The sequence below is a fragment of the Pinus tabuliformis genome, chromosome J (assembly GCF_031772625.1).
Source record: "Pinus tabuliformis cultivar Carrire ecotype Pingquan chromosome J, CPIR1, whole genome shotgun sequence".
Taxonomy (NCBI): Eukaryota; Viridiplantae; Streptophyta; class Pinopsida; order Pinales; family Pinaceae; genus Pinus; species Pinus tabuliformis.
Window position 1 is genome coordinate 919,401,578 of NC_142295.1, and position 13,946 is coordinate 919,415,523.

General features: G+C 39.4%; 1 protein-coding gene across 1 annotated transcript in view; it reads left to right on the forward strand.

The window, feature by feature from the left end:
* LOC149229756 (uncharacterized) overlaps window positions 1-8,275 on the forward strand; it is a 31,260-nt gene extending 22,985 nt beyond the window's left edge. The window contains exon 2 of the mRNA XM_089378726.1: window positions 7,694-8,275. Coding sequence (XP_089234852.1) covers window positions 7,694-7,816 — 123 coding nt within the window. The 3' untranslated portion in view covers window positions 7,817-8,275. The remainder of the gene's footprint in view (window positions 1-7,693) is intronic.
* The last annotated feature ends 5,671 nt before the right edge of the window (window positions 8,276-13,946 follow it).

The following is a 13,946-nucleotide window of genomic DNA, read 5'->3' on the forward strand; positions in this document are numbered from 1 at the left end:
CTAGTCGACCTTGGGAATCCATCTCCATGGATTACATGTCAGGCCTTCCTTCCACTAAGCATGGAAATGACTGTGTTTTTGTGGTCGTCGACAGGTTCTCAAAGATGGCCATTATGATGGCCTGCAAGAAGAATATCACAGCAGAAGCCACTGCTAAACTCTTCTTTGAACGAGTGTGGGTGCACTTTGGGATCCCACAGTCTATCATCTCAGATCGGGACAGTCGGTTTCTCAGCAACTTTTGGTCCAGTCTCTGGTCAATGCTGGACACCAAACTCACGAAGTCCACAGCCTTCCATCCTCAAACTGATGGCCAGACAGAGGTTGTCAATAGGATGATTGTGCACATTCTGCGCATGTATAACTCAAAGCATCCACGCACATGGGACGAGAGCCTCCCCTACGTTCAGCACAGCTACAACCGAGCTCTTCACAGCTCCACTGGCCATAGCCCTTTTCAGGTGGGTTTGGGATTCCAGCCACTATGCCCCATTGATGTGGCCATGCCACTTGCAGCTACTCACATGAATTCAGCTCATGTCCAGTCCGAAACAGATAAGGCCACCAGCTTCATTGAGCGCATCCAACATATTCGCCAGCAGGTCCATGACATTCTTGAGAAATCAAATGCCAAGTACAAGCAGCGACATGATCAACATCGGGTGCCACACAAGTTTCAGGTGGGCGACAAAGTCTGGTTGCATTTGCAAAAGGAACGCCTTACTGGAGCCTATCGGAAATTGAGACCACTCCGATATGGTCCTTACACCATTACTAAGGCTATGGGAGACAATGCATTTGAGCTCAGCATTCCCCCATTCCTTGGCCTGCACCCAGTATTTAATGTGGACCGCCTTCGGCCATACTTTCCACCATTGCTAGACACATCCGACATTGCAGAACAGCTCAAACCCACAGAATTAAATCCAGATTGCATGGAACAAGCTGCAACTAATCGGATCATGGACACACAGATCAAGAACACTCGCCAACAGAATATCCAACTGTATCGAGTTGTCAAAGCGGGCCAACTCTTTCAGCAGGGCAAGTGGCTCACCAGGGAACAAGTTCAGCATAAGTTTCCTCATCTCATGGAGGAGCTCAACGCAATGGGGAGTCGGGACCATTGCTTCCTAAGGGGGGAGGAATGATCCAGGTGGATATTGGTGGCCACCTGCCAAGTCCACCTGGACCCCCACCATTGTCTTTCTCAGCATTTTCAGTTTCCTTAATTGTAGCACAACTTACTATTTTTAGCAGTTTTTCGGGTCCTGAACTTCCAGAGCCGTTTTGAGGCCCTAAACGACGTTTTTTGGGGAATCCGGGGGCAACACGAGTCCATTCCCCGTTCCAACAATGATAGTGCTCGGATAGATCTTTCTAATGAGCTATTGTATGCGTCAAACGGAGATCATATGCCAAAGTTACGACCCCGGGAAGTTGATGTACCAACTTACCCCCAAACGGGGCCCACAGTTTGGCGTTTCATCTCCTAGGGTTAGGTTTTGGAATGTTAAGGGTTTTTCCATTGTTTCTCAACAATAAATAGGCCTTCGAGCCTCATTGTAACACAGTTCAGAGGCATGTAGCCATCACATCTCTTCTCAGAGATAAGCTACCATCGCCCTAGCTAGTTTATTGCCATTTCTGTTTGTAAGCATATTTCAGTATTTTCCATTAATGAAATGAAGTATTATTTCCGCTGCATCTTTGTGTATATGGTTATCTCTGTAATTTGTTGCGTTCCTGTTTAAATCCGGATCAACGGTGGAGGCTAATCATTGGCATCCAAGACTTCAACTTCAAATACCTGAACCTTTAATTTAGTTGGACATCTGATTTTCAACAAACATTTAGTTACTTATCAGATTGACACTTTTATGTTTATCTGTTGTTTGCAAGCTTTGGGCTGCCGGGTGCAATTTATTTTGTTTACTAGCATTTTCATATTGGTCAGAAAGCATGACAGAATCATATGCATGTTTGTTGGTATGATATCTACTTTGACTCCTTTTGCAAGCAGCTTTTGCTAGGTGGCACCTAAAGATAACACACAAGGGAACCAACATGGTCTGAAAGTCTTTTGTTGCATTCCATTTCATACCTCTTGAAGATGAAGTGCCACCCTTAATGAACCTACTGGTATTTACCAAATATCCAGATTCCAACAGTATTGTCATATACTAGTTGGGTTTGTACTATGCTAATCTATTGACCAGTCGTTTATGACTTTGCCCCAACACATAGTTCTCAACAGTCTTGTAGTCAGTGCTGTGATGTTGAATGTGTACGATGTCAATTCGATACCATGGAATTCAAGGCCTTACCCCTCCTTGGCATCACTCTCAAAACAATCATTTAATTTTTGTCATGCCTGTTTTCTTTTTGAATGTGTGGATAACAAGCAAGCATGAATAAATTCATCCACATAAGAGAATGTTGTTCCATTTCAACCCTACTGCAATAGGCAAATTATATTTTCTCAACGAAATTAACCTAGATAGTTACGATTATAAGGCAAACTCTCTTTCGTTTACCCCAACTTCTTGCGAAACTGCCTATAATAGCAGGCCCATTGCGCATTGGATTCACTTGGACGAGCTCAAGGACAAATTACAACTAATTGATGTCAGCAATACGTCATTATTTGCATGAGAAGATTTGTTGGAAAATTGCAGAAATGGTTGTAATGCCCTCATATGATGTCCTTTTGGGGCTTACGGTCATCTGTTTCGAAGTTATTTATCAGCTTCATAAAATGGATGTAGAATTCAGCTAAAGGGCGAATATCAGGATAATGTTAATACAGATGCAATACTGCAGAACTTCAATCCTTAGCGGAAGGGTTTTGGCATGCTATTTTGAGGTGGAGCTACAATGTACGTTTAGCTTGTAATGGCAGGTGCTGCTCAAGTGACATCATCTTTTCGCATGGAATAGATGTTCAGATTACGTTAAAATTTGCAAGTGTTTCGAATAGTGTCCTGGTTTTAATTTGCTCAACCTTCATGGAAGGATAAAATATCATAATAGCAATTATGGATAATTTTCTATTTTCTAATTGTTCATCCTAATAAGTGGTAACAGGTTCAAATCTAGATGGAGGTTCAAATCCAGACAGGTAGAGTATGTACACCTTTGTAGATTTTAGCAGTGCAATTTCTGTGCGGAGGCTGGTTCCTTGTCCCACAAACAGGGGGTCTCATACACCAATTTGGTGTCTGGCTCAGCCGTGATCTTAAAATTAGATTATAGTATAGCTTGAGTCAGCCTAATAGTTAAGAAACCATGCTTTTTTATAAGAAGTTGTAGCTTCACAGTTTCAAATTCAGAGGGGTAGAGTATATACACCTCCATAGACTTTAGCAGTGAAATCACTGTGCAAAAGTGGATTCTTTGTCCCACAAACAAGAGGGTCTCATACACCAATTTGATGTCTGCTGTAGATTTGGGGTTAATATTAATATACAAATATATAAAGCAGTCTAGTGAGACTATTTTTTGGCTCTTTTTGCTGGAATCCGGCCACTCGATTTTGGATGAGATCACAATATTTCATCATTTAAATCACATTTTGAATGTAGAAATGGATTCGGCACCCTAAAATTCCCCTGGGCATTCAGATGGTGCCGACACAACAACTTAAAACTACAATTTTCCTAATTTTTGGTCAGGCAAAATCAACAAAAACATTTGCCCAAAAAAATGCCAAAAAGTTGCCTCTGTACACTTGCCAAATATATATGTAAATCTATGAAACCGGATTCATTGGATTTTCCTCAAGTGTCCAAATCCTACGAATTGGACACGATTCGACCTCATTTGAATCCTCAATTCGGGACATGTCGTGTCCTAATGGGACACGCTCGAATCCGGGTCAAGCGTGTCCCATTAGGACACAACGTGTCCCAAAAACCGGATTCGAATCCGGCGAAAAAGAACCTATAAATTCAAGTTGGGTGTGACACCGGTGATTATCAAACATCCTGGTTCTGTGTCCTTGCCTATCACATCATAGAGATCAACGCTTACACCATTAAAGTTTATAACTTTTGTCAACATAACAAGTCCTGTTATATCATCTGATGAAGGCCAGCAGTTTCACAAGCATCTCCAGACACATCTGTTCCATATTCTGTTTGGAGCACTCGAAGGACAAGAATGCTTTGAGACTGACAACTGCTTTCAACCCCCAAGTTTGTACTACAAGTCTCTGTTGCCTGCTCAAATGCAACAATAAGATTTTTTATTTTAACATGGAGACCAAGCAGCAGCCTTTCCACCATCTTGGCAATCATCTTAACCCCATCTTGAACACCAAGATAGGTGGAACCCCCATTTACATGGATACCACAGCCCTCTACCTGCTCTGAATTCCGCTGAGAAGGAGATGCACTGGGGTACACTTCTGAAGTAGAACATTCTTCAGAACTACTGGATGTTTTGAACTCAGTTCGTGGAACAAGAACCAGCTCAAAGTCCTCCACATTAATCTCACACTTTTCAGCTGCCAGTGCTTTCCAAGGTATTTTGATTGATATGCTGGTAATAAATCCTTCTTTGATAATCACCGGTGTCACACCCAACTGGCATAAATCAATGAATCATAAATTCTAAATTCTAAAACCAGATTCGAATCCGGCGAAAAGGAACCTATAAATTCAAGGATGCTATAATGTTACTAACTTACTTTGTAAACAGTAAAACTAACATCTAGATGAAGATCTATGTTTGAAATCAATGAATTTGTATCATTAATGAGAATTTGTGTAAGAAATATCTAATTTTTAATATATATATATATATTTAATAAAATAATATATAATGAATCCTACGTGTACTGTTCCGGAGGGTCAACATGTCCGAAATCGACACTCGAATCCCGGTATCTTACGAATCCCAAATCCTCGTGTCAGGTTACTTAGATGTAAATAAATAAATGTAATGGTAGAACACGTGTGTGAGAGAAAAAAAATTGACACATCGGTATGCAATGTGTCCCCAGAATAGGAAATGATATCTTTATGCACCCCTTTGTAGAATTTGGATAACTAAATTTAATGCAAATTTATATTTTTGATTTTCTCAGCTTGCTCCTATTTTTTTACATTAAAACGTGTCCTTTTAGAGGAAACATGCTGTCTGTCTATATGCGAGTGCTTTTAGGTTATCTTTGTAACTACCTATCACCCTAAAGGTTAATGTCAATACTGCTGTTTCATATAATAATCCCAATCAACTCATACATATTTGTTTCAGTGCTCAAATGGGAGTGTTTCATACCCCACATCATTTCTTACAGATGCAAAGCTTTAGAGTGTTACTTTTCTGCTCTTCTAAATCAAGTTTTCCTACTGCTAATGGTTAATATCAAGTTTGATAAACTTGGTTCTAACTTATAAGCCATTTCAGCTACGGTCCATGAGTTTTGGTGCTCGTGTCTGTGTAATTCCTGGTCCTTGCATGTGGAACCTGAATGAGAACAAACAAATAGTCGTCTGTGTAATTCCTGGTCCTTGCATGTGGAACCTGAATGATAACAAACAAATAGTCATAAGATGGATGCATATTAGAAGTCTAAAGGGAGTCAGTGACTAGTTTGGTTTATGGTGCAAAGCACGCACGGATTCACAGCGTGCCTGGACTTAGCTTAACTCAGCTGGTGTTAATGTGGGTGATAATTCTCCCATAGTTTGCTTAGCGCTACCATGTTTAGATAGGATATGGGCTCCACCTAACAATATCATCAAGTAAATTAATTAGCAGGCAATGAGGCAGATACATGAGAGCATTGAGGCAGTCACTTCCATTTACGGTCTCTAGTCAAAGCCTAAAGTACTTTTTGCTTGAAGAAGGACCTCGCAAATTGTGATGTTGGGCATTTCAATATTGGTTAAAGTAACCATTTTTGAGATTGATCAGTTGCCAGAGTTATTTAGTCTCATTCTGTTTGGTTATTTATAATATAAAATAATTTATGAGGAAGTATTTCTACTGTCTTGGTAAGAGAGTTTGAGAAGTCTTGAGGGTTAGCTCAATTGGTCGAGTCCCCGTCGTCAAAACACCTTTATTATTGAGAGGTCATGGGTTCAATTTTTTGGAAACTATCGGGGTCAGACTCCGTCCGTGGTTGAGCCAGCAGGAAGTGATTCAAAGTGATCCCTTAGGTGGATTTATTTGGTACAAATATTCTGTGGACTCAAAGTGATCCATTCAGGTGGATTTATCTAGTACAAATATTCCGTGGACGTAGCATTTACGATCTCTGTGTTGAGAAATCTATAGGGCAGTAGTTAGGATGATTTCTTTTTCTATGATAATTGCTTGTGATATCTTTTACTTTTTCTTACTTATTAGCTTCTTCTCTTATTATTATGTTCGTTCTTATCATCAAACAATTACCAAAACAAGAAGAGCAATAGTACACAAGAACACAGGATATAGGCTACAAGCCAGGGCCAAAACCTCTCCACTTGAGAGGAAAACCCGTAAATCTCTTCTCTTCTTATAGATTCTTCAATTGATGAATTCCAAGACCTCTAGACCAAAACCAATACCCTTCCAAGACCAAGTCCGACCTCTCCTGATGATGTGCTTCCTTTGTCCAAGTCAAACCCAGTGAAATCTTTTTCAGAAGCACAACTTCGATCCCCAGTGTCAAAATTTCGGCCTCTACTACAGGTCTGAAATTTTCAGCCCCCTGCAACTGCCACTACATCCACACGTGTGAGCGAATTTGTGTCTTCCAAGGCCTCCCAACAATTTCGCTTGACTTGCTTCTTTGTCTAAAGCTAGAAGGTGACCTATTACGCCTGTCTTCCAGCAACGTTGATCCTCTTCTAGCAAATAGAGAATTTCGACCTTGAAGCAACAAACCCTAGCCTTCCTTCTTCGCACGTGTGAGAGAGAATTAACCCATAAACCTCTTTCTTTGTCCTCCTTCTTCGCTAGTCTTGTTGTGCTTCTCCTTTGCTTTTATGAGTGAGAAGTGAATTTGTCCCATGGAGGTTGAGTTCCCTCATTTATATAAGCTTCTTAAGGTGGGTGAGATTCCTCAAAATAGGCCGACTTCTTAGCTTCCAGGCTGACTTGGTCTTGAAGGGTATTTTGACTCTTTTAAATAAAAAAATAATTATCTTTACAAATTACAATGTGCTCGATGGGGTCTTCAACTTATGACAACGTCTTTTTTGACTTGACCTAGGACAAACCCTAAAAGCATTCAATGGGTGTTTGACCTCTAAAATAAAAGACTTTTAGCATGAAATCCATACTCCAAAAATAACAATAATAATTTTTCTTTGATTTTATAAAATACAAGAATCAAAAGCACATTTCATATTGATGAACACTGAACCTAGTTATACATTTTTTTCAACACTCCGGAGGGTCTGTTAACCACATAAAAAAATGAAGAGAAATTTGAGAAAATATCACAAGGAGTGGTCTTTCTATGTTTTATGGGGGCCATAATTTGATGGAAAACCATGAGCTTTCTGTTTTACTACCATATTAGTTAAATATCATTGCCGATCATCATATTGTGCTGCATTTGCAAACAATCTTCCTATAGTGTCATATGCAAGAAAAATAGCCAGTTCAATTGCTGTGCTGGGTTATTAAGTAATATAGCTCTTTATGTCACTACCTGTCTGACTTCACGCAATTGGTCTGTTGGATTGACAATTATCAGGTTGCTAGAAAACGTGCACTAATGAAGAGGCTTGGCATACAAGAAGAAAACTTGGATGGCGTGAAGGAAGAAAGAGAGTCTGTTCTTTCACGTCCACGCAACCGGCCTAAGCGTGAAGAATAATATGCAGCAGAATGGATCAAAGTATGCATCCATGGTCAAAATCGTGCTATTGACTGCAGGGGCTTATTCTCTACAGTCACCAATCCAAAGAATGCTCTTGTTTGTAGCAACCGGCCCCTTTGACCTCCGTGGTCTGTAATGGAAGTTTAAGCAAATAGTCTACATCCAACTCACAATGCTCTAGTTCATATGGCAGTAGGAACAATAATATTACTCAAAATGTTTTTGGTTTCAAATACAAGGTTTTGCAGATCCAAATATGTGTTTTGGATAAGTTTCAGTGTGGGCAAAGGCATTCTTTTGAATAATTGCTCAGTTTGTATTTCCTTTTCAATATGCACTGCTAATTGTCAATCCTAAGTTTGGATGTTGAGAATGTGTTCAGACATATACAAGATTGCTACAATTTTATAGAAAAACTTGAGTGCAACACAGAGGAGATAAATTCCATCTCTATAACCGTGAACAAGCTTCACTTGAAAATTTTCTTGGTGTACTTTATGATAGCCACAGCTAGGATATACTGATATATTTGTACTTACTACAAAACAATGGAACTTCAGAAGCATAATCTATTTAGAATATGAAATGTGGATCTAGAAATCATCTGATTCAAATTTCCCAGATCCTAACAAATATTCATATGCGGTCATACTCAACTTAAACAGAAAGGATTACCATAAATTTTTTCTTAAATATGAACAGGAAACATCATCTGCTTTGTGTTCGATCAGTAAACACAAATTTTTAAATGGGATAACGCAATATTAGGCTTATCTTGAAAGCTATGTACATTAATGTATAGTGGAGCATAAAGATGTGAAATAAATTTATGAAAAAGCCAATTGATAGGTATATTATATGTCACAATGTTTCTCAGTTTTACACAAAGGTGTATTTCAATGTGATGTTGATTTTATTATTATTTTATTCCATGAAAGGAAACATCTAGGTGGCATTGACTTAGTATATTTAATCATGTGGGAATTCAATTAAGGACATGCACAATTTGCTGCATTACCTACAACGTCTTGACAATAGTCATGCCAGCTGATTGAGCTAACCCACCCTTGGGGCTTGATTGTATTATTATTTAGTACAACAAGATATATCTGAAATACTTTATATTCAAGATTTCTCTTTTCATCTTCCCTCCCGTGGAAGACAAGCTACAACTATTAAAGCTTCTTAATCACTCACCCTTTTGTTGCTTTTGGTGTCCATAATTATGATTATAATATTAAATATGGTCACACTCAATTGATCCTTTTGAAAACTAATTGCAATCTTGGTTTTGAGGAGAATAAAAACCAACCCTTGATCTCAAAAGCAACATTTTCAACCTTAATAAGGGTTGTTTATTTCAAACTTTTTTGAACCAATTCTGCTCTTTTTGATCTTAAAAATGTCATCTTTTGATCTATAAACTGTTATCGATATTCCACTAGAATAGTTTGTCACAACATGTTTTGTATTATGCGGAAATATTTTATTATGCAAGTTTATTTCCTTAGATCTTTGATTTGTTATCATTAGCATATTGCTCAAATTTGTGATAATAAACGAAATACAAAAATAAAGAAAAATCAAATGGACGCACCATTACAAGATGTGTCTTGGGAAAGCTGATATGAGATAAAACCTAGGTAGAAGGTGATGCCTCTGCTTTACTCTCTTCTCTTCAATTATGGGAATGCAAATATAATAGAAAAGGTTACTCACTGTAGACTTGCTTTTAGCACTATGCCCTGAATGATTGTTATAGAATCTTCTTCCTCTATTATGCTCTGAAATTCCACTTGATGCTTTTCTCAACTATGAAATAACTACAAGTTAAAGAATGAAACCCCCTCTCCTCCTAGTGACACGTTATTTAACATAGTATGATAGCAATCAAGGCTTAGGTTTTTGTACGCCTCAAAACTTCTAGAATCTTCTTTAACATCCACATGTTGCTAGCCCCTCACATTATTGGAGATTGACATGACATCCACTTGGTACCATGGTGGTCAACAAAGTTGGTTAACTTGTGAGAGGCATAACTTTTGCATACAAACTTTGATTGAGGTGATTTCAGATTGCTGGAAAGCTCTCAGTGTATAAAGCAACATTGAGAGGTTGAGGCCTATGCTTAAAAATATTTGACCCCCAAAAGTTTTTGATGCCTCAAAATGCTTTGGAGGGTTCTAGATCCCAAATTTACAAATTGGGACCTGCCACTAAAATGGAATATGCAAGCCAATTATACCAATTTTTATATCTAGAAAGTACCAAGATTTATGACAAATTATACAATGATCCCTTTTAGATCACACCTCTCCATTTAGGGAGACTTTTTTTCTCTAAATTTTTTGACTAAATGAAGTGAGGAAAATTTTCCTCTACCTTCTCTTTGGAGTACCATTTTGCCTTGCCTAGAAGTTGTCCTTTCACCCTAATTTTCTAGAGATCATGTTGTCTGTCTTTTAGTTTTGGACTTCTACAAAATAATTTCTTTCTGCCAACTATACTTGAGCTTATGGTGCTAAGTTCTCTATGGTAGGTAAGACCCACTCTTTAATTTTTTGATCCAAGATGGAAGGCTCATAAAGATTCAAATTTTCCTCATTCACTATTGAGTAAGTGCACATATATGGGGGTAGATTGAGTCTATAGGCAATATCGCCCACCTTCTCAAACATCTCAAAATGACCATACCATAGAGCCTTGATCTTCTGTTACATGTCAATTTGTCGCCATGACACTTGATCAATTTATGGGCCTTTTTACTGTTCGTGAACATATTTGAATCAACTCCCTTAGAAGTCAAACAACCCGACATATTTTGAAGTATATGAGGAATTTGGAGAAAATAGCTGTCACAGCTTGTTAAGTTCCACATGCGCTGATTTTTCTAGATTTTCTTGCGCATTCGCTGGAATTAACTCTGAGAACAATGCAGATGTTAATTTTAGGCAACAATGGTATGTTCTATGCTTTAGAGCAATTTTACTTCAATTTCTTTATGAGCCCAATATCAATTTCAGTTTAGCAATCACATAAACATGTAAGTAAAATGCTGATAGAACATAAACATAAACAGTGGAAGACAAACCAAGAAAAGAGGACACAAGATGTGGCATCAACAAGGGACAAACCCCAATGTGGGGAAACCCTTGATCAAATCTTCTTTTGGTCTTCAATAGTTCAGCAGAGAGATAGTACAATTTACAAATTTTGATAATTTATAAAAGCAACAAAAGAGTCCTAACCAAAAAAGTCAATGTTGGTCAATAGGACAGATTTGACCTCCAAAACAGCTCGGTCAAATCCAGTCAACTCGGCCTCCAACAGTCCTCTGAATTAGCCCAAAAACAGTCCTGAAAATCACAGTCAAACTTGCAGTCAATTCTCTACAATCAATGCTAGACAAATAGTACAGAATGCCTCGATTTTTGTGCCTAGAAATGCGGCCTGCCCAAAAAGAGATTTCCCTCACAAAAATGCAGTCAAACAAGTCAACGTTGGTCAAAACCCTTCCTAAAATTCTGTCAACACCCAAAACAGAAAATGACTATCTTCTTCTTCGCACATGTGGAGAGGTTGCCCAGAAATCCGTACCCAATCATGTGAGGAGAGAGAGATGTGTGAGAAGTGAAGTGTGTCCAAATGAGGAGGATGCATCATGTATTTATATGCAAACATTGAGGATGAATAGACGTGACTATTGGGCTTCTGAGCCTACATGAGTTTGTTGGCCAACCTTGACAATTTGTCCATAATCAAAATAAATTCATAACTTCATTTGTACATGTCAGAATGGGATGATCTTTAGATCAATCCTACACCCCTCGGAGAGAGGAATCCAAGAAAAATATCAACTGTCATAAATACGATGACCCAAGTGGAGTTTGGCTCTATTTGCCAATTTTAACACTCCCTCTCAACTAGGGAGAACTCCACCTGCTAATCCATCTGCCAATCTATACCATCTATGCCATCCATGCATTGCTTTGCTGAATTATGAAGAAGAAGTGATCGGGAATGTATCATACCATTCTCTACTGACCCGAAGTCAGTCCCAATCAAAAGAGAGTGTATCATACCACTCTTACTGACCCGAAGTCAGTTCCCATTGATCCTAGATCAATATTAGACATCCTAGCATAGGGAGTATGGTAGTACACGATGCGTCCATCGATAGTACTATGGTCCCTATCCTCATTTCCCTACTCATTGGCCAGATGAGAGGTACTTCCCATGAGTCCCAGACTGCATGGGTAGGATGTCTCGACAGGAGAAGGATGAACCACTCGTCCTTCTCACATGTTGCCAAGGGGTATCACAGGGGAAGGATGAACCACTCACCATGTACACAACAAACCACTAGGGGAAGGTTGAACCACTCACCCTATGGTTGCTCACCGCTCCAAGAAGTACCCCAAGCCCCCTAGAGCTCCCAGAGCTCAATGTCCATCTCATATAGGACCCTCATAAGAGGGTCTCTCCACAACTCCAAGTCGTTCTCGAAAAGCCAAGAATTTGACCTTTCCCAGGGGCTTTGTCAGAATATCAGCAACCTACTCATCAGTCCCAATGTGATGGAGCCTTATTGCTCCTCGTTGTACCATATCCCAGATAAAGTGGTACCTGATATCTATATGCTTGGAGTGATCATGAAACACAATATTCTCTGATAATCAGATCCCACTCTGGTTATTGCAGAAGATCACGGTGGTATCCAACACATATCCAAACAACTCACTGAAGAGCTTCCTCAACCAGACAACTTCACAAGAGGCTATACTAGCAGTTATGTATTCAACCTCGACGATGCTCAAGGCAACCAATTTCTACTTCCTGCTCATCCAGGATAACGAAGAAGAACTCAAAGAAAAACAACATCCATAAGTTCTCTTGCGATCCACCACACTACCAGCCCAATCAGCATCAGAATAACCATGCAGCTTCACATTTCCGGCAGTGTTTCTTAGTCCATGAGTGATTGTGCCCTGAAGATATCTCAAAATATTCTTGGCGGCAATCCAATGTATATGATGAGGCTCAACCATGTATTGGCTCAATGTGTTAATTGAAAAACATATGTCCGGACGGGAGTTCACCAAGAACATTAGTGCTCCTATGAGTTGACGATACTCAGAAGCATTTCCCAATTCAAGTCCAACAACACTACCACATAACTTCTTAAAGTTAAGTTCCATTAGAGTAGTCACAGGCTTGTAGTCCACCATCCCAAATCTTTCTAATATCTTCACAACATATTTTCCTTGAGAGAGGAAAATTTCACCTGGCTTTTGCCAGACCTCCAACCCTAGGCAACTGTGCATCGGTCCTAGGTCCTTCATCTCAAATTCAAAAGCCAACTCCCTCTTACATTTGTGAATGAGAGAGTCTGCACCTGTCAGAAAGAGGCCGTCCACATAAAGTACCAAAATGACAGGTTTATCATTTTCAACCTTAAAGTAAAGGTTCGAATCGGCTTCACTTCTAGTGAATCCCAACTTCATCAGATAGCTATCGATCCTCTCATACTGAGCCCAGGGTTCTTGCCTCAATCCATATGGAGCTTTCTTCAACCTGCATACATGAGATTCTCGATCATGAACTTCAAACCCCTTAGGTTGTTCCACATAGACTTCCTCTTTGATTGAACCATGCAAGAAGGCGGTCTTGACATCCATCTGATGTAGGTTCCATCCTTGCAAGGCAACAAGGGCTATGATCGAGCGGATGGTGGTGTATAGGGAAATAGGTGCAAATGTCTCATCGTAATCTACACCTTTCTTTTAAGAGAAGCCTCGAGCAACAAAGCGAGCCTTGAACTTTTCTGCACTTCCATCAGCTCCATGCTTGATTTTGTAGAGCCACTTAGAAGTGACAACTGATTTGTCTAGGGTCTAGGGGCCACATCCCAAACATCATTCTTCATAATTGAATCGTATTCTTCTTTCATAGCATCCTTCCATACTTGTTGCTTCACGACTTCTTCGAATGATGAAGACTCATTTTGAATAATAGTGCTCATGGCGGTCAAATATCCTTGGTACCTATTCGGCTTCTTGCTTTCACAGAAAGTCCCCCTCGGTGCAATGTGCCTCTCAGCACCTTCGAGAGTCTCCCTAAGCCATGA